Source organism: Aotus nancymaae, unplaced genomic scaffold (assembly GCF_030222135.1).
Source record: "Aotus nancymaae isolate 86718 unplaced genomic scaffold, 86718_ANA_hifiasm-v0.15.2.pri h1tg000065l, whole genome shotgun sequence".
In the NCBI taxonomy this organism is placed as follows: Eukaryota; Metazoa; Chordata; class Mammalia; order Primates; family Aotidae; genus Aotus; species Aotus nancymaae.
Window position 1 is genome coordinate 9,266,902 of NW_026988480.1, and position 24,112 is coordinate 9,291,013.

A 24,112-nucleotide genomic window follows, 5' to 3' on the forward strand; every position below is an offset into this window, starting at 1 on the left:
TGGCCAAGGCTCAGGTGGTGGGGATTACGACCTTTCACGCTTAGCCGACACTGCCCTAGCAACATGGAGTAGACTCGGATTCTATCCCCTACACTGTGCCCCGCATAGCGGTAGGCTCAGGCCACCCACCCAGACCTCCGGGCCAGTCCAGTGACATCCACCATGCAGGTCCCCAGTGCCAGAACCTGCCTGCCTGGGCATCGAGGCGGAGCTTGGCCTCTAAAGGCAGAGGAACTACCAGGGTCGTGCCTGCCTCCACTCACAGCAAGAAGATGCTGGATCCAACAGCCCACATGCAAAAGATGCAGGTCCACAGAACTGGAGCCTGGACAAGAGCCTGGCCAGAGGCCTGGAGATAAAGCCCCTCCACAAGCTTTAGGGACCTCCAGGACCAGCATCTGCCTGCAGCCAAACCTGGCCAGGGCCTCTTGGTCCCCAGAAAACCCAGGCAGGGGTCCTAGCATAGCCCAAGGCAGCCCCCAAAGGGAAAATGGAGGAGAGAGAAATCTTCCCCTTCATCCTCAAACCTCAGGGTCAGGGCGGGAAGTGCCCAGGGGGCTGTGAGCAGCTAGGCAAGTCCGTCCTGCAGTCAGGCCCTCTCCTATTGTAACACTCTCTGAGCCCCGCCGAGCGCTGACATTCTGGGATTCCAAAACCTCAGTTGTTCCCTATCTGTACAATATACACAGGGGACTCATCAGTCCCAAGAGACCCACCATCTCTCTGAATAACATGAAATAAAACAGGACATTCCAGAAGTAAGGTGACTTTACTCAGATAAGACACAGAGGGCGGCAGATAGAGGTCACAAGCTCATGGGATGCCATTCCAAAGGGCCCTTCACCCACAAGGGAGCTCCTGCAGCAAAGAGGTCCAGGCACCATCCACACAACAAGCCCCAGTGAGGGGCTTGGACCCACCCCCACTCTAGCCTCTGGTCATGCACACAGCCCAGAGTGGGCAGAACATCATGATGGAACAGACTCTGCAGGCCACATGTGGCTCTGGGGAACCCCCGGCCGGTCCCTCCTCCTCCTCCCGGCCTTTCCAGTTGTCTGCTCACCAGGAGGGCTCGGAGTTCACAGCACAGAACGTCTTCCAAGAGCCCCTGCCTGTCTTTCTGCCTAGGTGTAGGCAGGGGCTGGGGCTGAGGCTGGGTCAGGAGCCAAGGCAGGAGCCAGAGATGGGGTCAAGCCAGGAGACCTAGTCTAAGCAGGGCCCAGACTGGGGCTAAAGCTAGGCTGGATTCTATGCTAAGAAATGGCATAGAAACCTCCAGGCAGAGGCTCCGGCCCAGCCTGCGGAGCACAGGATGTAGCAGGCGGTTTCTGTGCCCAACATACAAGCTCTGGCCTTATATTTTCCTTCACTGGCCCTAGAACAAGCAAAGAGCTTGGGCAGACAGCCTGAGCCCCAGCCAGGAAGCAGGCTGGCCTTGAGGGAGCAGGTCAGCCCAGGAAGGGAGGGGTCTGCCCACGACTGGGTGGGGTGTGGCCACAGTGGCTGGGCATTGGTGGCATCCAGCCACTCTCCCATCCCAGGGAGCTTTCTTCCAGCCTGCCAGGTGTGACCCCTTGGTCTCACCCGGACCCTCACAGCAGCGTGTGGGTACGTTTGCTGCGCCACACCACCAGGCCGGCCATGGCGACAGTCAGAACGACGGGGATGACAATCAGCGGGATGAGAATCTCGTCTGGGGGGTCCTCCAAGTGGACCCTGTCCATGGTGCAGTTGGAGAAGAACTGCCTGTGGATGCTGGTGATAAAGCCCTGGGCCAGGGGGTTGGGCCAGTAGCAGCCCACGATGTTGGCCTCCATCTCGGTGCAGTTGGTGAAACTCTCATAGTACCTGCAAAAGCAGAGCGGGTGACGGTCAGGCTCTCACCATTCCCTCTCACACCTGCCCTGACCCTGAGACCAGGAAGATGGGTGGGGTGCTTTGGGTCCCGTCCCACTTGGCCACCTACTCACAGCCCAGCCTTGAAAAAGCCCTGTCCTGGCCACAGGGTCATCTATGCCCATGACTCACTCATTCCCTGTGTCCCCTACCCACATTTGCATCATGCTGGCCATGACTTGCTGCCTTTGAAGCCATGAGCTCCCAGGATCCAGGGTCTCTGCCCAGCTCTCCCAGACCTCCCAGCACTACCCAGGGCTGCCCAGAGGGCCAAAGGGTGCCTGGATAACAGCCTCTTGGACCTGCAAGGCCTTCATCATCCAGGATACCCTAAAGGCCCGAGAAGCAGGTCTACAGAACTGGAGCCTGGACAAGAGGAGGAGGGGCTCTCTGAGGCCAGGGGCCAGCCACCTCCCACAAGTCAGCCTGCCCTCATGTGCCAGGTGGTGGACAAGTGGAAGTCAGACCTGTGAGCCCCAGTCCCTTGCCTCTCTATCTCCTGCTCAGAAGTTGCCCCCTTCAGCCCCATCTAGCAGGACACATGGAGCCCCCTCCTGTGGATCCCCTGTCCATGAGATCAAAGATGGGAAGGGCACTCAGCAAACCACCATGATGCTCCATGTTTGCCCAGCACAGGCTCTGGACAGTCCTCATGCTGACCAAGGGCTACAGCCACCAGGACCCAGAGGTTAACTCAGCATCAAGGACTTCCCAACCACCACCTGTCCAATGGGCAACCTGTGGAGGTGATGACCTCCCTGTCATTGGGGTTTGCAAGGCCTAGAGTGGCAGTCACTCATCCAGAATGTTCTAGACAAAGCTGGACGGACTCCCACCCAGACGCCACCCGCTCTGTCCAGGGCCAGCACTTCCCCCTGTCTGTGCTGCATGAGGACAGATGCAGGAGGGTGAGGGGTCCTGCCTTGGCTTCCCCATGGGAAAGTAGCTCGTCTCGTCCTTCCTGTGCTGTTCCAGGAGGGAGCCACTGATCTGGTCCATCAACAGGAAAGAGCTGCTTCCTGCATGGAACATCATCTGGGCCTAGATTTCCCAAAGCATCAGGAAGGGTGGGGAACAGGGACTTCTGACCCACTCCACCCAGGGTTCTCCTGGTCTTTCCGCCCCATGCCCCGGACAGGGTCTGGGGAGCCAGCTCCTTACTGGCCCAGCTCCTGACTGATCCAAGGCTGGCTCTCAGCACCAACTCTGGAATGCAGGTCATACATACACCTGTGCCTTTCCAGGTAGTGCCAGCAGAGAACAGACAGAGCAAAAGGAACAGCCTCAAATCCAGCTACAGAGCTAGCCGGGCATGGTGGCTCACGCCTGTAATCCCAGCATTTTGGGAGGCTGAGGTGGGCGGATCATGAGGTCAGGAGTTCAAGACCAACTACAGAGCTGTTGGCTCTCCTGGGCCTCAGCCAGATGCAGCCCCTGGGACATGCCCAGGCTTTAGAGGCACCTCAACAGCTAGATCCATGGACCTCACTCCCCTGACCTGCTTCTCCCACAGGGCCCCAGATTCAGTGGTTGCTGCCAACCCCAACCCCCCACCAGCTGATCCAGGAGCTGAGGAGCCATCTAAAAACACCCTGCAACAGCCTTCACCTTCAGAATTTCCCAGCATCTATGTGTGTGATGAGAATCACATGCGGTAATCTCTGTGCCTCCAAAGTCATTCCACTGAACTGCTACCCAGGAATGCCACCCCCAGCAACCATCTCCAGGGCTGAAACAAGCCAGACAGACCCTGGAGAAGACCGTCTGTGGACAGCGAGTCTACAGGGCAAGAGGAGTGATGTGCAGCCGCAGAACTGTCCCAAGAGGAGGCAAGACAGGGCTGAAAGCCCCTGCTGTTCCCAAACCCCACTCACAGCCAGAGCTGGGCCACATGGAGAAACCCACGGGGCAGGAGTAATCCCAGACAACAGCGTGGACAGTGGCTTCAGGCACAGGATGCAGAGCCAACGTAACAGGGACTCTCCAACTCCGGCTCAGCCACCCACCATCTCTGTGATGTGGGCCAGGTCATTTATCCTCCCTGGCCACAGTTTCGTCGTCTGTAAGTGGGTTTAGTAACACTTAGCCAATCAGGTTTTTGAGAGAACCAAATGAGTTGAGGTCTATGTGCCCCAGCAAGTGCCTGGCACAGAGCAGGTCTTGGGGTGAGCCCACCCCAGCTGTTAGGTTTGGGGCAGAGCTGAGCACAGCACCCATCTCTGTGGATCTACAAAATCTCCATTTTTGTCACCTGCAAAAATGCCCACACTCAGTCCTTCTCTAGAAAACCAGGAACTAATTATGATTTATTCATCCCCTGGATAATCTGGGGCCTCCCCGCTCCCCCTTCAGTCTGGATCCCCAGAGCACCTTCCCTAAAGAAGATGCACCCACAGCCCAGGATGGGAAGGAGAGGGGCCAGCAGGCTGGAAGCCGGGCAAACCCCCCAGTCAGACTCCCTCTTCCCCCACCCACTTCTGGGGGCTTTGCCCGCCTTGCTTTACATTTCACCACCTGAGAGTGTGTTCTCAGGCAACACATGCTGCATTTGGAAATCCCATAGCAATGCTCCTTAACTGGGCACAGAAGGGGCCCATTGCTGCTGTTGGAGGGAGGTTCCCAGGAGAAGACACGCTTTGGTTGACCCAAGGGACGATGAGACCCCTCCCCAGGGAAAGCCACAGGCAGGCCATGGGTGAGTTTGGGGAATAGGGTCTTCCCAGCCATGACTCCTGATGGGGCCATTATGTGAACCAGTCCTATTGAAGGGAACGAGCCACCTCTCCTTTAAACTCACCAAGACCCACCCTGCTTCAGCGGGGACCAAAGCAGAACAAACATTCAGGGGAAAGAGAGGGGTGTCCGTTCTCAACAGAGCTGGGCTGCAGGGCATGGGCAGGCAGTCATCTTGTCAGATAAGCATCAGGCGCCCTCCACGTGGGCCAGGCCTCCTCCACCTGGTGCATGCTGCCATGCTGGGACACCACCCTCCCTGGGGCTCCCCTCTCCTGCCTTGGCTCTGCTCCCCAAATGTCACAGCTTCCTTCGGCGTGGTTTGCTCCATACCTTGGCACACAGCCACCAGAGCTTGAGAAAGGTGTGGGAATCAGACGCTGGAGGTGCCACACGTCTGACGGTGTTTTCAGTTCTCCCTATTTAGTGGACAGATTGGCGGGAAATGGCCCACTAGTTGAGAAACCACAGTCCTTTGAAATTCTCAAATCCTTGCATCCCCTGGTCCTCGGTTTCCAGGGCTGCCATGGGAGAGCCTGCAGGCCTCTGATCCCCTCATCTCCAACGTGGAGCTCATTTTTTTTCCTGCCTCTGGATAAGTACAGAAGTTTTCCTTTGTTTCCCCAGCTCTGATAGTTGTTTGCCTTCCAAAGATACTGGTAGTGATATTGGCAGTTTTCTTCTTTGTGCATGGCACCCAGGGTTGCTTGGTTCCATCTCTCTGGTCTCTGTCTTTCAGGCTCAGAACCTTAGATCAGATATTCATGTGGGACATTTTCCTCCCTCGTGCCAGCACTGGGCGAGCCCTCGCTCCTGGCAAGGGTCCTTTATCCTTTATCCCTCTATTCTCCTGTTCTCTTTCTAGAATTCCTACTATCTTGGTGTTACGCCTGGACTGACCTCTGACCTCCTAATCATTTTCTCTCTCTGTCTCTCTGTTTCTGTCTCTCTCTCTCTCTCTCTCTCTCTGTCTCTGTCTCTCTCTCTCTCTCCTATTCCTGGGAGATTTTCTCAACATCTCTCTTGCAATCTTTCTATTCCATTTCACTTCTATTGCATCTTCCATTTCTAAGGCTCTTTCTCTTTCTCATTCGTCACATGAGAGATAGTTGTTTGCCCTCTGAAGATACCGGTAGTGATGTGTGAAGTTTTCTTCTTGGTGCATGGCCCCCAGGGTTGCTTGGTTCCATCTCTCTGGTCTCTGTTCTTCAGGCTCAGAGCCTTAGGTCAGATATCCAGGGACCCTGCTTGGACATTCATGACTGGGAGTGGGGACTGAGAGCTGATGAGACACTGGGACCCTGCAGAGGGGCTTGTGCCCAGACCTTCCGGGGGTTGGGTGGGAGGATCGCTGCTTCTAGGTCATTCCTCTTGGCTGGTCTCACTCTCCAGAAAGGACAGCTCCAAGCCTGCCCGAGACCACCCTCCTGGACCCAGTGGCAAAAGACAATACATGTCAGCCACTTTCTCCAGCCTACCTCTCTGGGACACCATGACCACATTCTCAATTACGTGAGGAGGCCTGAGACCCCGGTGTCGCCAGCTCCAAGAATATATCTCCAGTGTCCAGCTGGGGTGGAGGAGGGCTCTGGACACCTCACTGCTTCTCAGCTATTCTCGCCACTCTCTTGAGAGCTCGTGCTGCTGGCCAGGTCTCAGGAGGCCTCCGCAGTGTCAACCTGGCTGTTCCCAGCTCCCCCTTTCCAGCATCAGGTCTGACTTGACCAAGGACACTCAGTCGGTGGCTCTTGTCCACTCATTAGCTGACTCCTAAATGCCCCTCGGGTTGCCCCCATTCCTGTCCTCCCGATCCAGGGCTGGACGTCCCTATTTAGTCTCTTTACTGAGGCTTTAGCAGGTTACAGAGAGGAGCGAGACCAGAAGCCATGAAGTTATGACCTCCTCCTCCCTGACGCCATCCCCACCCGTGGGTCCACTCCAGGCCTGTGTCCAGGCTCACTGAGACCAGGGAGAGCCTGCCAATCCCTTCCTGAATCCCAGCACCCCTTCCCAGCAGACTCAGAATTCCATTCCACTTGGTTCAGCAAGCAGTTCCCCCACGCGGTGGGGCTGCAGATGTGGCAGTCTCAAGGAGCCAGCTTCTGCTAGGCCACCAGAATGGCCAGGGCCAGGGAGGGTTTCCAGGGCATGGCCATGGTCAGTGTCTACAGAGGGCAGGGGCTGGGGTGCTAACATGCATGTGCCAGCTAACAGGCCAGCACAGCTTGGGTCTGCCAGCAGCCACCAGCAGGGGGCACAAGACTGCAAAGCCAGAGGTGGAGTACGGTGGGCCAGAGGGCGGTGAGGCCGAGAGCCATTTCCAAGGAGGTAAGGAGACAAAAACCTTGGGAAGTTTCTAGAACAAGGGGCCCTCCCTTCACTATGTGGTGTTGTCCGCAATTGCACCTGGTATAAGTCAGTGGGACACAATTCCTCCAAGTCCGCTGACCACTGAAGACAGATCCAGCTGTGACTGGTGCTGTGAGAAAGACACACACGACGATGTCCACCCAACTCCAGCTTTAAGGAGCGGCAGGACACCCTCCAGGCAAGGCATCCCCCAGGCGAGGGCACCCCCTAGGCTAGGGCAGTACCCGCCCCAGGACAGTGCACCCCCAAGCCAGGGAACCCCCAAACTGGACACTCCCAGGGCAGGGCACCCTCCAGGCAGACCACCCCGAAGGCAGGGCAACCCCAAGCCAGGGAACCCCCGAACTGGACACTCCCAGGGCAGGGCACTAATATGGTTCAGGAGGAAAAGTGGACATGGGGAGGATTCCCAAATAATAGAGGAGAGGGAGAAGCAGAGGCAGTGTGGAACTGCTAGAACATCAGAGTGAGGATGCAGAATGGGGGATAGGAAGCTGGGAAAGTGCTGTGGGTGTGAGGGCACAAATGCCACAGGTGGGGGCAAGGCCTGGGCGGGGCCATGAGTGATGTGCTAGCGGGATGTGGGTGGGGTGGCCAGAAACAGGGACAGAGTGTCAGGGGTAATGGGGAAGCCCTGGGCAAAGTGTGGGGCAGCGCATGGAAGGGTTGTGGGCAATCTATGGTGGGGTACGGGTGGGGCATGGGTGAGGCCTTGGGTAGAGTGCGGTCAGGCCATGGTCGGGCAGTGGGCAGGCAGTGGGCAGCGCCGTGGGCAAAGCAGATCCCGCGCCCAGCAGTGGCACTCACACGATGAACTCGGAGAGGTTGCACCACTTCCAGACGTCCACCTTGCCCATCATGTCTGCGAAAGCCTTCCCACACAGGGGCAGCCTCTCCAACATGCCTGTCTCGTTGCAGCCACCCGCTCTGGGACTCCCACCTGGAAAGGGGACAGCCATGAGAATTCCACTGTGGTTCACATTGGGGATGCCAGGACACAGGAGGCCCGAGGGGCCGTAACTTGAGGACTCACTAGCTAGGCTCCGTTTGCAAGCCTGAGACCTTTCCAGCAGAATCCTCCACCCTCTGCCCTGACCTACCTGTCAGTGCAGAAAGGAGGCTCCCGCACAGGGACCTGTCCCCAAGACAGGACAAGTCCACCTTTTCACTTCACTGCCTCACAGGCAGTGACACAGGGAGGGAGTAGGCAGTGATACCCTGGGCCAAACTCCTTGGGGGAGTGGTGAGAGGGTCCCGGGCAGATCAGGACTGGAAAAGAGGCTCCAGCTCCAGCTTAGGAGTCCCGGGGCCTGGGAGCATCCTGAGGACTCTAAGACCTGGGGACCATCCCAATGCCTGCAGGGTTGGCAGAAGAGGGCTCTGGGCCAGTAAGGGCCACCTGGCCCTCTCAAAGCCCCCTCCGATTCTGGGAAAGCAGGGGCTGAGGCCACTGCAGGGACTCACTTTCCCAGCAATGGGAATGAGTCCTTTGGACCTTCTCAGGATCTGACACAAGCTGCTTGTCCCAGGATTTCCCCACTGCCCTTCCAACCTCTGCCCACTGAAATATCCCATCCCCTTCCACCTCACGCCTTCGCTCCACACATTTCCCCATGGGGAACATCCTCCCTCCCACGGAGCAGTGCCCCCTGTCCTTCAAGGTCTGTCTCCACAGTCATCTCATTTCCACATCACAGCACCTCCCTGCTCCTAAACTTCCCTCAGCTGACCTCTGCTTTGGCACTTATCAACTCATCAGATACTCCAGAGAGAGCCCAGGCATTTGCGTCCTGGGGGTGTGTGTGTGTGTGCATGTGCGCGAGTGCGCAAGCGCACACACAGCCCCCTACCTGTGTCTTGGTGTGTGTGCCTGTGTGTGTATAGGTACACAGTCCTGCCATCTATGTCTTAGTCTGTGTGTGTATGTATACGTGTGCACGTGTGTACGCAGCCTTGTCATCTGTGTTCTGGCAGCCGAAGCTGGGCTAGAGGTGATCCCATGAAGAAGCAGATAAGGGTTAAGAGAATTGGCATGCTCAGCCCACCCCCACTGCAGCAGGACGCCTGGAACACAGCTGAGGAAGTGACTGTGCAGACCACCCTGTGAGTGGCCCCAAGACCACAATGGGGCTACTGGGGGACAGGAGGGTGGCAAGAGTGAGTAGGGTAAGGCTGCAAGGAGTGGGGATAAGAAGAAGCCACGTGGCATGGATCAGCCAGGGCTGCAGGTGTCCACTGCGGGCAGGGAGGAGGCAATTCACCTGGTAAGGGGCATGGCCCAGACCACCTGCTGCAGGAAGCAGAGCTGCCTTCCTCTGTGTCTGCCAAGGAGGCTGAGACATGAGAATCGCTTGAACTCAGGAAGGGGAGGTTGCATGAGCCAAGATGGTGCCACTGCACTCTAGCCTGGGTGACAGAGCAAGACTCTGTCAAAAGAAAAGAGAGAAGAGAGGAGGGGAGGGGAAGGGAGGGGAGAGGAGGGGAGGGGAGGGGAGGGGAGGGGAGGGGAGGGGAGGGGAGGGGAGAAGAAAAGAAACGGAACAAGGCGGTATAGCCTTCTGAGATGGTGGTATAAGGAGCTCATCCTAAGGGCACACATCCAATGAAGATTATTCAAGAAAATCTACTACATCTCAGGAAAAATAGTGAGAATCTGTGATATTTTAGCTGCAACCTGCTCTCACTCCACCCCCCAGTTCTAGCTGTAGAGTCTGTACCCAGTGGGTGCAATCACAAGTGGGGGTTCTCTCTACCCCAGCTCCCAGTCCTGGGCTACAGTTTCACCCTGGAATGGCAGGCATGTCCATCCTAGCTCCATGTTGCTGGAGGTCTCTTCATTCTGGGCAGATGAGGCTAGAGGACTGAGGCTCCCTGCCCCTCCCAGTCCCCGCTTCTAAGGTGGAGGCTCTGCCCCAGGCATGGCAGGCCAAGAGTAATGGGCCCCAACCACCCCACCCCAGCTCACTGTTCCACACTGGGAAGAGCAAGCCAAGACTAGGAACTACAGTCCCTTTCATGGGTGCCTGCTTGCGGGGCAGGGATGTCATTCTGTAGAAGCAGGCCATTGTCCTAATCCCAAGTCCAGTACAGTGCCAGGACCTCCCCAGGGGAAGAGGCAGGCTCTGAGGAGAGACAGATATTTCCACAGCTCTTGCAGAAGGAATTGACTATATCTGGAACAGAGCAGAAGTCCATGCCTAAGGGTGTGGTCAAAAACAATGGATGCAAGCGTGGCATCCCACACCTGTAATCCCATCACTTTGGGAGGCTGAGGTGGAAGGATTGCTCAAGCCCAGGAGTTTGAGGCTACAATGAGCTATGATCATCTCATTGCACTACAGCCTGGGTAACACAGCAAGACTTTGTCTCAGAAAAGAATAATAATAAATAAAATAATTTTTTAAAAAAGAAAAAGAAATCAAAAAATACATGAGACTTTGTTAAAGCCTTAATAGATTTTAAAGGATCATATAATGTCCTCTGACCACAATGGAATAAAATTAGAAATCAAAAACAAGGCTGGGTGTGGCGGCTCACACCTGTAATCCCAGCACTTTGAGAGGCCAAGGCGAGCAGATCACCTGAGATCCAGAGTTCAAGACCAGCCCAACATGGAAAAACCCCATTTCTACTAAAAATACAAAAATTAGCTGGGCACGGTGGTACACAACTGTAGTTCCAGCTACTCGGGAGGCTGTGGCAAGATAATCACTTGAACCCAGGAGGTGGAGGCTGCAGTGAGCCGAGATCACACCATTTTACTCCAGCCTGGGTAACACAGTGAAACTCCATCTCAAAAAAAAAAAAAGAAAAGAAATAAATCAAAAACAGAAAGAATTTGCGGAAATTCACAAATATGTAGAAAATAAACAACATATTCCTAAATAACCAATGGGCCAAGAAGATTTCACGAGGGAAATTAAATAAGATTTTGAGATGAATAAAAGTAAAAGACACAATATACCAAGGCTTAGAGGGATGCAGCTAAAACAGAACTTAGAGAAAATTTTTAGCTGCAAAAACTTGTATTAAGATTTTTTAAAAGGCTGGACATGGTGTCTCACTCTTATAATCCCAGGTGGAATGGCTTGTGGCTGTGAGTTCTTGACTGGTCTGGGCACCATAGCAAACCCTCCATCTCTACAAAATAAAAATGTTTTAATTAGCCAGGCATAGTGGCACACCTATTGTCCCAGCTACTAGGGATAATGAGGTGGGAGGATCGCTTGAGCCTAAGAGTTCAAGGCCGAAATGAGCCATGATCACACCACTGCACTCCAGACTCTATCTCTTAAAAAAAATAAATAAAAAGAAGAAAGAAGAAAGATCTCAAATCAATTACCTAAACTTCCACCCTAAGACACCAGAGAAAGAAGATCAAACTAAGCCTAAAGACAGCAGAAGAAAGGAATAAATTAAGATTAAAGGAGAAATTAATGAACTACAAAATAGAAAAAAATCAACAAATCCTAAAGCTCATTCTTTTAAAAGATCAACAAATTGACAAAACTTTAACTAGACTTACTGTGAAGAAAAGAAAGAGACTGAAATTGCTAAATCAGGGATGAAAGAGGGGACATCACTACATCACTACCTGTGTTTGAGAAATGAAAAAGATTATATGCAAATACTATGAACTACTGTATGCCAACAAATTAGATAATGTCAATGAAATGGACAAATTCCTAGTAAGACGTTGTTATGGAATGAATCATGTCTCCGCTAAAAGAGATATGTGAAAGTCCTAACCCCTAGTACAGCTCAGATTCTGATCTTACTTGGAAATAGGGTCTTTACAGAGGTAGTCAAGTTAAAACTAGGTCATGTGGGTAGACCCTAATCCAACATGACTGGTATATTCTAAAAAAGGAGAAATATGGACCCAGAGAAAGACACGCACAGAAAGAAGATGATGTGAAGACACATAGGGAGAAGATGACAGATGGAGGCAGAGATGGGAGGGATGCTACCACAAGCCAAGGAATGCCTGGGGCCACCAGAAGTTTGGAAGAGGCTGGGAAGGAATGCCCAACACCTGGGTTCTTCTGGCCTCCAGAATGGGTTTTAAGCCACTCAGCTTGTGGTACTTTGTTACGACAACCCTAGGAAACTATTAAAGACATAAACTACTGAAACTGGTTCAAGAAGACATCAAAAATCTGAATAGGTCTATAGTAAGCAAAGAGATTGAATTTGTAATTTTAAAATTTGTCCTAAAGATAATCCCAGGTGTAGATGGCTTCTCTGGCAAATTCTACCAAACATTGAAAGAATAGTTAACAGAAATGATTCACAAACTCCTATAGAAAACAGAACAAGCAGCACTTTCCTATTTTCAAACTTGGTCTCTGAAGCCATTATAATCTTGACAGCAAAACCAGACAAAGACATCATAAGAAAAGAAATCTGTAGGCCAATATTGCTTCTGAATATAGATATAAAAACCTTCGATACTAGCAAACTTAATCCAGCAACATATAAAAAGGATTATACACCATGACCAAGAAGGTTTTATCTCAGGAATGCAAGGGTGGTTCAACATAAGAAAGTCAATTCATGTAATACATCACATTAATGTATCACATAATGCATTCATGTAATACATCATATTAATGAGATAACATGATCATCTCAATTGATGCAGAAAAAGCATTTGACAAAATCCAATGTCCTTTCATAATTAAAAGACACTCAATATATTAGGAATGGAATGGAATGGAATTTCCTCAATATGATAATGACCATATATGAAAAGCCCAGAGTTCACATAATTAACGATAAAAGTCAAAGCTATTCCTCTAAGATCAGGAACAAGACAAGGATGCCTGGTTTTAACACTTCTATTCAACATAGCACTGGAAGTTCTAGCCAGAGCAATTAAGCAAGAAGTGAAATAAAAGGCATCCAAATTAGAAAGAAAGAAGTAAAACTATCTCTATTCACAGATGACATAATTTTATATGTAGAAAATCTAAAAGAATCAACATGCAGACCCACACAGTGAGAGAGAGAGAGAGACTGTTACCACTAAGAAACTAACTCAGCAAAGTTGCAGTGTACAAAATCAACACACAAAAATATGTTGTATTTCTGTGCAGTAGCAATGAATGATCCAAAAATGAAACAAAGAAAACAATTCCAATACAATCAAAATGAAGAAAATTCCTGGTAAAGAAGTATAATTAAAAAGGACAAAACTTGTACTCTGAAAAGTATAAAACATTTCATTTTTTGAGGCAGAATCTCACTCTGTCACCCAGGCTGGAGTGCAGTGGTACCATCTCAGCTCACTGCAACATCCACCTCCCCAGTTCGAGGGATGCATGCCTCAACCTCCCAAGTAGTCAGGATTACAGGCACCCACCACCACACCGGCTAATTTTTGTATCTTTAGTGAGAGACAGGGTTTCTCCATGTTGGCCAAGCTGGTCTTAAACTCCTGACCTCAGGTGATCCACCCACCTCGGCCTCCCAAAGTTCTGGGATTACAGGCGTGAGCCACTGCGCCCAGCCTGTTGAAGGAAATTTTGAAAGACCTACCTAAATAGAAAGACATCATATGTTAATACATTGGAACACTAATTGTTGTTAAGATGTCAGTACTACCTAAAGTGATATACAAACTCAATGCAATTCCTCTCAGAACCGCAGCTGGCCCATTGCAGTAATTGATAAACTGATTCAAGAGTTTCTATGGGAAAGCAAGGGATGCAAGATAGCCAAAACAATCATGAAAAAGAACAAAGTTGTAGGACTCACATATCCCAGTCTTACAACTTACAACATGGCAACAGTAATCAAGACAGCATGGTACTGGCATAAGGTTGGATAAATAGATCAATGAAATAGAATTCAGAGTCCTGGAATACACTCTCACACTTATGATAAATTGATTATCTACAAAGGTACCAAGACAATTCACTAGGGAAATAATACTCTTTTTCAACCAGTGGTACTGGGACAACTGGATATACACTTGCAAAGGAACAGTCAGACCCTTCTCACCTCAAACACAAAAATTAACTCAAAATGGATCACAGACCTACATGTAGAGCTTAATAATAAAACTCTTAGAATACCCAGCTACTCAGGAGGCTGAGGCACAAGAATCGCTTGAACCTGGGAGGCAGAGGTTGCAGTGAGCTGAGATTGCACCACTGCACTCCAGTCTGGGCAACAAAGCGAGCCTCTGTCTCGAAAAATAAATAAAAATAGGGAGATAGATGCAGCAAACCACCACCAGGGCATGAATATACCTATCTAACAAACCTGCACGGTCTGCACATGTACCCCAGAACTTAAAGTATAATAAATAAATTTTTTTAATTAAATATATAAATAAATAAAACTTTTAGAAAAATACAGGAGAAAATCTTTGTGCCCTTGTGTGAGAAAAAGCCTTCTTATACATGACACCAAAAGCCCAAGAAACAAAAGAAAAATAGATGAATTAGACACATCAAATTTTAAAACGTCTGTACTTCAAAGGATAGCATCAGGAGAGTGAAAAGACAACCCACAGAATGAAAGAAAATATATGCAAGTCATATATCTGATAAAATACTTGTATCCAGGTTACATAAAGAATTCTTACAACTCCATAACAAAGGGAAAAATAAACCAATTAAAAATGGACAAAGGATCTAAATAGGCATTTCTACAAAAATATATACAAATGGTCAATAAGCACATGAAAAGACAATCAACATCGTTAACTGTCAGGGAAATGCAAATCAAACCACAATCAGATACCACTCACACCCACCAGAATGGCTATCATCAAAAAGGCAGTCAGACGCAATGGCACAGGCGTGTAACCCCAGCCACTTAAAAGGCTCAAGTGGGAGGTTGGCTTGAGGAGTTCAGGGTTGCAATGAGCTTTGATTGATTGCACCACTGCACTCCAGCCTGGGCAAGAGAGTGAGGCCCTAGCTCAAAAAAAAAGAAGTGTTGGTGAGGACATGCAGAAATTGGAAACTTTAAGTACTACTGCTGATGGGAATGTAAAATAAAGCAGCCACGTTGGAAACGAGTCTAGCAGTTTCTCAAAATGGTAAACATAGAGTTACCATATGACTCCACAGTTCCACTCCTAAATTTATACTGCACATGTTCACACAAAAATTTTTACAGGAAGGTTCATAACAGCATCATTTATAATAGCCAAAGGAGGAAACCATGTCCATCAACTGATGAATGGCTAGAATGTGGCATATTCATGCCATAGAGTATTATTTGTACATAAAACAGTGAAGTGCTAATACATACCGCAACATAAATGAACCTTAATAACATTCTGCTGTGAGAGAAGCCAGTCACAAAATCTCACATATTGTATGATGCCATTTACACAAAATGTGCAGTTTAAGCAAATCTAGAGAGAGTAAACATATCAGTGATTCCTTAAGGCTCAGGGGGTTGGAGAAAATACGGAGGGACTGCTAATGGGTAGGTCGTTTATTTTTGTGGCGGCAACAAGGTTCTATAATTAATTACAGTGATGGTTGCAAAATTCTGTGAGTGTACTAAAAAACACTGATGTATACTTTAAGTGGGTGAGCTGTGTGGTATGTGAATTATATCTCAATAATGCTGGCTTCTTAAGGCATAATAAAAACTTTTTCACGCATACAAAAGGTGAAAGAAAATATCACCCACACACCCAGACTATAAGTAATGTTTAGGATGTCTTTCAGGGACGAGGAAAGCTATCGGAAGCCAATATGGACCTTGCAATGGGATGGAGGACACCAGGAATTTTAACTATGTAAGTAAATGTATAGAATTTTTCTCAGTATTTAAATTCTGTAAAAGATAATAATCGTGTGTTGTGAGATTTATAACTTCAGTTCAGGTAAAATGTATGACAACGATGGCATAAAGTTCAGGAAAGGAGAAATGGCAGGTTCTTAGGCGATCCATGAATCGGCGTAATGTCACATGAAGACAGATTCGTAAGTTAAAGATGCATACCATAAACCCTGAAGCAACCGCTGGAGTAACCAAAAAAAAAAGAATTACATCCAATTAGCAACGATGGAGGAGGAGGAGAAGGGCAAGAGAGAGAAGAAATGGAGTAATAACAATAAATACTAAATACTAAGTCCAAGAGAAGGCAGAAAAGAAGAAAAGGGAGGGAGAGAATTTATGATACAATGGTAGATTTAAATCCAACCATATCAATAAGCAAATTGAAAGTAAATGATCGGCCGGGCGCGGTGGCTCACGCCTGTAATCCCAGCACTTTGGGAGGCCAAGGCGGGTGGATCACGAGGTCAAGAGATCGAGACCATCCTGGTCAACATGGTGAAACCCCGTCTCTACAAATAGAAAAAATTAGCTGGGCATGGTGGCGCGTGCCTGTAATCCCAGCTACTCAGGAGGCTGAGGCAGGAGAATTGCCTGAACCCAGGAGGCGGAAGTTGCGGTGAGCCAAGATCGCGCCATTGCACTCCAGCCTGGGTAACAAGAGCGAAACCTGTCTCAAAAAAAAAAAAAAGAAAGAAAGAAAGAAAGTAAATGATCTAAGCACTTCAACTAAGAAGCAAAGATTGTCAGATGAGAACAAAAAGGAAGGCCCAACAGTAGGCTGCTAATAAGAACCCAACTTTAAATGAAAAGACTCAAATAGGTTCAAAATGAAAGAGTGGGAGAAGACACATCTTGCTACCACTAATCAAAAGAAAGATGGAGTGGCTATATTAATATCAGACAAAGTGTGTTTTAGAGCAAAAAATATTACTAGAGATAAAGAGGGTCTTTTCAATATAATAAAGGACTCAATTCATCAAGAATCCTAAATATTTATGCACCTAATAACAGCATCAAAACACACATGGCAAAAACAGAGCTACAAGAAGAAAATGACAAATCCACAATTACAATTGGAGAATTCCTTTCTTTTTTCTTTTGAGACAGGTCTCACTCTATCACCACGACTGGAGTACAGTGGCGTGATCACGGCTCACTGCAGCCTTCACTGCCTGGGCTTTAGCAATCCTCCCACCCCAGCCTCCTGCATAGCTGGGACCACAGGCTTGTAACACCACACTCAGCTAGTGTTTTTTTTTTTTAGTTATTTGTAAAGACAAGACCTCATATTACCCAGTCTGGACTCCAAAGATCCTCCCACCTTGGCCTCCCAAAGTGCTGGAATTACAGGCATGAGCCACCGCACCCAGCCAACAGTTGGAGAATTCTCCTCTCTCAACAGTTCACAGAACAAACAGATAAAAATCAGGAAGCTAATAGAAAACATAAACAGAGGAGGAACAGAGGTGTCCAGGACACAAGCAGGAGGACAGTGGAGCTGGGCATACTGTGTGTGGACAGGCAGGGTGCACACCATTGTTGGGGTAAAGGGAAGAAGAAGTGACTTTGGAAAGGTCGGCCTAGGGCAAGGTTGAAGCAGGATGCACAGGTCTTCAGAGTTTATTTAAAGTCTAATAGAAAGGCAGAAGTGGGTTTTCAGTCACAGTATTCTCCCACTTAGCCCACATAGGGCCTCTGCGTCTTCATATCATGGAGTCCTGGGCAAGCACCAGCCAGGACCGGAGCTGGCATCCCTTCAAGAGAAGCCTGTTCCATCTCTTCAGGAAGGGAGGCCCATGTCCTTCTGAAGCTTGACCATGCTACCCTCCAGATGCTCCACTGGCACGGAGCCAGAAGGCAGAGACCTCAGCCCGTTGAGTTCCTGATTTGTCGTGTGACTCCAAGCAGGGCCGTTCACCTTTCTGGGCCTTTGTCTCCCCATTTGTAAAAAAGAGTGATTCTGATTCTGTGTGTTTTCATTGGTTAATAATTGTGCACCTACAAAATCTCTCTCAAGGTTAGTCTCCACTGGGCCCCAACTTCATATCCCCACCACTGCTGCCCCCAGGCTCCAGCTTATCCCACTCATGAGCTGCTGCTCCAGGACCCTCTGGCTGCCGGCAGCACCTGCCCCTCCTCCTCCACAATCAGACCGTCCCCCTCACCACAGCCTCCTTCCTGGACGCCAGCAGCTCCCACTTCTGTGTGTCTCAGGCTGTTGACCCCAGGTTCTATTTTAGCACAGCTCTAGACTCTGAAGTGCTTTAAAGGAACCAATAAGTAATAAAAGACTCAAAAGTGAAGCCATTCTTCTATGAGGCCGGTGAGGGCCATCATTCATGACCCCACTCTGAAAGCCCTCAGGCTTGGAGGCTCTATCCCTAGCTCCTCTACGCACTGTCATCTTTCAGGGCAGCCACCAGAGGTAGAACAGACCAGCAAAGTCAACTGCACACTAGGCTCACCCAGGCCACAGCCCAGGCCTATTGCATGGGAGCCTCTGGGATGTGAAGCCAGATTCATGTTCGTTAAAACCCCCAAGTGATTCTGACGTGGGTCAAGGCTGAGACTGAGAGATGGAAAGCCATGTGTCTCCACTCAGATATGCAGGCCATCACCTGAAGACCTCCAGCAATGTAGATTCCAGTCCAACAGGTTTGGGGGCCGGAGCACTGATCTCTGCAAGCTCCAGGCAAGCCCCTTCTGCAGTTCCGAGGAAACACTCCAAGGAGTACGGGCATGGGGGATGCGAAAGCAGCAAGCAAGAGCCAGGAGGCTCCAGGTTCTCACCTCAGCTCTGCCCTGGACGCTGACACTCACTCACTTGCTCCTTTGAGCCTCAATGTCCCCATCCAGAAACAGAACCAGTGGCACCTACCTGGCAGACCCTCCCCCCATTTCTCTTTCCCTTCAGCCCAGCTATCCATGCCCCTCAGTACTGACCAGTGCTCCTGAAATGCCCTGCTCTAAGTGTGGCCCAATCCACCGAGCCCTACAAAGCCAGACCGGGCAGGCATTTAAAGGCTGAAACCCTGTGGTAGGGCAGGGCATCTGCCTGCTCAGTTAGACACGGCAGGGAAGGCAAGGTTCAGAGCCAGGCCACCTGCCCACAGAGCTGTCTCCAGGTGGCATGTCACCATTGCCTCAGGCTGACACGTCATCCCAATTCCCACCCTTGCTCTGCCAAGCAGGGCTTCATCCAAGGCTCACCTCCTTGCCCTGAGGGCTCCTGACTGGAGTGCTCTACTCAGCCCCGGCCCCCAGCCCCTGCCTTCCTTTCCTTCTCTGCCAAGCCTGGGCCCTGCATTAGATTCTGGAGTACAGGTCGGCATCGATCCTGGGAAGGGCCCAAAAAGCATCATTCCTCCTTCACCACCTCCCTCAGTTTAGAGATGGGAAGATGAAGTCCCAGAAGAAAGCGACTCTCCCAAGGCCTCCTTCTGCTACTCTGCTCAACTGCACCTGCCTGCAGGTGGGAAGACAGCTCTGGCATAAGTGACCAAGGGGTGCAAGCCCCAGGGACTGCATGGAGGCAGATGAGGACTAAGGCAGCCCCCGCCCTAAAGTTGTCCCTGCCGTGGGCTCTGAAGGTTTGCCTAGCTGCTCTCCACATCCAGCCCCGTCCGCATCCCCGGGCCTGGCGCCATTCCCCAATGGATTCTCTCAGCACCCTTGGGTGGGTCTCCTGAGCTCCGCCCACCATCCCAGTGGGCACAAATCAGGCTAGCCCCACCCTGTCCCTCCTGGCCAGTGCCCACGCCTGCAGCCTGGCCCACCTGAACCCCTAGGTCTGAACCTGGACCCCTTGGCCTGGTCCCTCCTCAGCCTGCTCTGCCACCTATCAGACCACCGAGACCCAGCCCAGTTCTTCCTCCTCCTCCGCCTCCTCCTCCTTCCCCTTCTTCCTCTCTTCCTCCTTCGCCTCTCCCTCTTTAGCCTCCTCCTCATCCCCCGTTTCCTCTCCTCTCCTCTCCTTCCTTCCTCCTCGTCCTGGAAGTCAGAACAAATCTGAACCACTGCCTTCTCCTCCACAGCCCGTTCCTTGGAGATGTTTGCCGCAGCCAGCCCAAGCCGTGGCTGTTCCTACAGCCCACCTCCCTAAGCAGGGCCTGTGTCTGCCACATTTGCACATTAACCATGATGTTCTGCCCAGCGTGGTGGCTCACGCCTATAATCCCAGCACTTTGGGAGGCCAAGGCGGGTGATCACCTGAGGATGAGAGTTCCAGACCAGCCTGACCAACATGGAGAAGCCCCGTCTCTACTAAAAAATTCAAAATTAGCCGGGCATGGTGGCACGTGCCTGTAATCTCAGCTACTCAAGAGGCTGAGGCAGGAGAATCAGTTGAACCCAGGAGGTGGAGGTTGTGGTGAGCCGAGATGGAGACATTGCACTCCAGCCTGGGCAACAAGGATGAAAGTCCGTCTCAAAAAAACAAAAACCATGATGCTCTGAAACACAGTTCTGGGACAAGGTCCTGATAAATATCCATTATCCTCAGACAACTATTATTCTCCCTGAGCCTCTGATCTCGCCCACTGAGCCAGGCAAACAGAGCATCAACTCCTACCACCCCCAGTGCTGGGACATCGCCCAGCCCCTCCCCAAGGCTCTACAAACACCAACCCAGGTGGCACAGCTATCTAAAGAGAAGGAAGGGTCCCTGGCAACATGCCCCTCCCTGAATCTGTGCATGCCCCAAATCTCTACGTACCCCAGAACCTCCACACGCCCCATCGCAAGGGCCTGGCCCAGGCAGATTGTGAATGTGCCTTTGAAGACCATGTGCCATCCTCAGGCAGGTGTTCTGGGATAACTTCTCTGCCCGTGGAGGTGCTATGACGATGCCTGTGACAGCACCAGCCCTGGGAGCTCATTTCTAATGTGCATGAGGCTTGAGAGGCTCCCAGCAAAACCTGACAACCCATCCAATGTTAGAACAGTGGTGTAAAGAGAGATTCCTGGCAACACCGCAAAAGCGGGCCATTACCAATCAAGCTACTGGCTGCATTAGTAAAGGTCGCAGGAACTGAATCAAAATAGAAATCCATTTCGGTTGGTTTCATGGGGAAACAAAGAACATGCCGGCCTGTGTTTCTTTTGTCTCAGGGACTTCCAGACGCAGAGAGATGATAAACAGCCAAACAGACGCATTTCCTTGAGAAAGGGCTTTTGTGGCCAGTCATTTGGAAATGAAATACAGGCACTCTCCCCCTCCTTGACAGAAACAGAGCATCGACCAGACTGGCTGGTGGCTGCAGTGGGCCGTGGTCAGTTGACCTTGAGAGGCTGTGGATTCTGGGCGGTTCTGCCCCTGGTCTCTGTGGCTGGGCAACTCCCTCTCTACCCTCCAGACTTCTGTTTCCTTATCCATAGCATGAAGAGTAGGGTCACATAACCTCCAAGGCACCTCCAGCACCAAAACTCTATGGGCCTCTTCTTAGTCAATCACCACCTTCAAGTCTTTTTTATTTTATTTTATTTTTGAGACAGAGTCTTGCTCTTGTTGCCCAGGCTGGAATACAATGGCATAATCTCTGCTCACTGCGACCTCTGCCTCCCAGGTTCAAGCAATTCTCCTGCCTCAGCCTCCGAAATAGCTGGATGGCCACCACCACGCCCGGCTAATTTTTATATTTTTAGTAGAGACAGAGTTTCACCATGTTGGCCAGGCTGGTCTCGAACTCCTGACCTCGTGAGCCACCCACCTCGGCCTCCCAAAGTGCTAGGATTACAGGTGTGAGCCACTGCGCCCAGCTGACCTTCAAGTCTTTACTTCACCAGAGTTACTGCTATCCAACCACGGCCCATGGGCACACTTGATTCAGCAGAATCAGTGTGACCACAGGTAACATGGTAGCAGGACATCATTACTTTTACTCATGATAACAAATGGTGGTACCATGTTCACACACTTGCACACACAGGCACACACACACACTACCGTGCTCCGTCTTCAGGTGCTGTGAGTGAGCCTCATGAGGCCCACTGCAGTCACTGGTGGGTGACTTCCCATCCCTCTCCTTGTTTAAGCATGAACCCTTCCACCCCACAATCCCATGCCCAACACAAGGCAAGAGGGAAGAAACTGAATTGAATCAAACTGACAGTCTCAGCAGCCCTTTACAGGTTGCTATTATTATATCTACATTGCAGTTGGGAAACTGAGGCTAAGGGCCAGTGAGTGCCTTAGAATCTTGGGATCATGATCAGGATTTTCACCCAGACAAGAAGAGTCCACTCAAGCGCTGGGCACCACAGCAAAGCTTCCTGCTGAGTAGACACCTGCTGGACTTCACATCCCTACGGCCCTGCACAGCATCAAATGCTTTCTGGAAAAAGGTTTGGCATTCTCAAAGAAGCCCCAGAGGCCAGCACCCTCCCTGCCGGCCTGCCAGAGCCAGTCCTCACTCAAGAGGAACCCAACCCGCTCTTTCTTCCAGGCACGGCAGCATCCAGGGCAGATGTGGGCTCCAGTCCCACCTCTGACATTGGCCTGTGACCGTGAGCAAGTTTTAGCTCTCTCTGAATCTCACTCTAGCCGGGCTAACACTGGAAGGGTCTCCTGAGAAGCTGGACCTGGTCTCCATTCTGTCCAGGGAGCAGGAACCCCCGTCTCATTGGAGGGGGATGGTCAGGACCAACACAACAAGACAAAGAAGTGGCCCTCAGAACCGGGTCCACAAGAGACAGGATTATTCCGAGGGGGGATTCTGTGCAGGCGGAAGTCTGTGGTCCTGCTCAATTCCATACTGGAGGTGATCAGGAGAGCCTCAGCTTCTCCCAAAAAGAATTCAGAAGAACTTCCTTCCACTATAGGGACGAAGATCTCCCCCTGAGGGGCTCTCACTGAAAGCTTGCTGAAATCCCAAATCAGCATGCTCCTGATTTCAGGAGCCGACATGCACCTTTGCACTTCAACACAAATTCCACCACAGTCTAGGCTCCAACCCTGGGGCACAAAATGAAGCCACACACGAAGGTTCCGCACACCAAGACCTCCTCAATGGAAGGAAAATGACTGCTGAGTTTGGTCCACCCTTTCCCACCTCCCTTACCAAAGGCAAAATCATCAAAACAGCCCCAATTCTGCATCTTACAGCCAGGGAGACTGGGGACCACCAGGCCAGGGCCCTCCATCACCAATGTCCCCCACCACCAGAATTGGCCAGACTCGGTCACCGCTTAGCAGACCCCAGCCCAGCCCTCAGCAAGCGCTCTTCCCCAACAGCCCTTACACACACACACATTCTCTCTCTCTCTCTCTCTCTCTCTCTCTCTCTCCCCCCCCACCTTACTTTTTCTTGGATAATTTCTTCAGTAAGATACTTCAAAACAAGCTTTTAGTTTAATCTATTCCCATTTTGTGAGCAATAGTTCTCCCTAGAGTCCTGATTTCTTGCGGAAGAAAGCATTAGGAGAGGAAGGCTGAGAGCGTCGCCCCGCTTTCCCTCTCAGCCAGCTCCAGGACACACACAGACGTCCACACACTGAAGGGCTCCGCTGAGGGGACCCGCTACCCAGTCCGGAGTCCACCCGCCCATGCCCCTGTAAGTGGTGGGCACGCACTCAATGCCAGGACAGGGAGCTCACTACCTCACACACAGCCCATCTTGGGGGATGGGGTAAAGGAGCCAGACCTGGTCCGCCCCCGCTCACCCACCCTGAGGCGACCCCAGAACAGGGGTGTGGGGGGACATCACAACTAGGAGGAGCGGGGGCTGCCTGACCCTGACAGCAAAAGAGCCCGGAGGGGACCCTGTGCCTCCCTTGCCCGCCAGAGTCCTTCGCCCCCAGCTCCTCCCGGGTAGAACCTCTTGCAGAGCCTGGGGACCCCGCCAGGGTTACTGCGCGCGCCTCCCCAGCTCCGGAGCGTGGGAAGGAGAGCGGCGCAGGTGCAGGAAAGTGCCGGTCCACGCGAGTCCCGTCGACCCCGGGGTTGGGGGCGCCCCCGCTGCAGGCCGACGCCCCCTTACCGCAGAGCAGCAGCAGCAGCGGGAGAAGTTGCGGGCGCCGCCGCGCTTGCGTCTCCATGGCTGGCCGGCCGCGGCTGGGTCAGGCTCGGTCCAGCTGGGGGCGCGGCTGGGGGGACGCCGGGATGGGGCGGGGCGGGGCGGGGCCTCAGGGGTTCCGCCCCCAGGCCGCGCCCCCCAGACCACGCCTCCGGCCGTGCCCCGACGCCTCCAGAAGTGGGATGTAGGCCCTGCAGGCGCGCCGGGTGGGACGGAGCGGGGCTGGAGTCTGGGCTGGAATCTCAGCGGGGGTGAGAGTGAGGCAAGGGCTGGGTTGCGAGCTGGGGACA

General features: G+C 51.4%; 1 protein-coding gene across 1 annotated transcript; it reads right to left on the minus strand.

The window, feature by feature from the left end:
• Positions 1–750: 750 nt before the first annotated feature.
• On the minus strand, positions 751–23,882 carry RAMP3 (receptor activity modifying protein 3). The gene is made up of 3 exons (XM_012458511.2): positions 23,787–23,882; positions 7,807–7,939; positions 751–1,848 (listed from the first exon to the last, which is right to left on the minus strand). The coding sequence occupies exons 1-3, from the start codon at positions 23,842–23,844 to the stop codon at positions 1,593–1,595; spliced, it is 447 nt and encodes a 148-aa protein (XP_012313934.1). The 5' UTR covers positions 23,845–23,882; the 3' UTR covers positions 751–1,592.
• Positions 23,883–24,112: the final 230 nt, after the last annotated feature.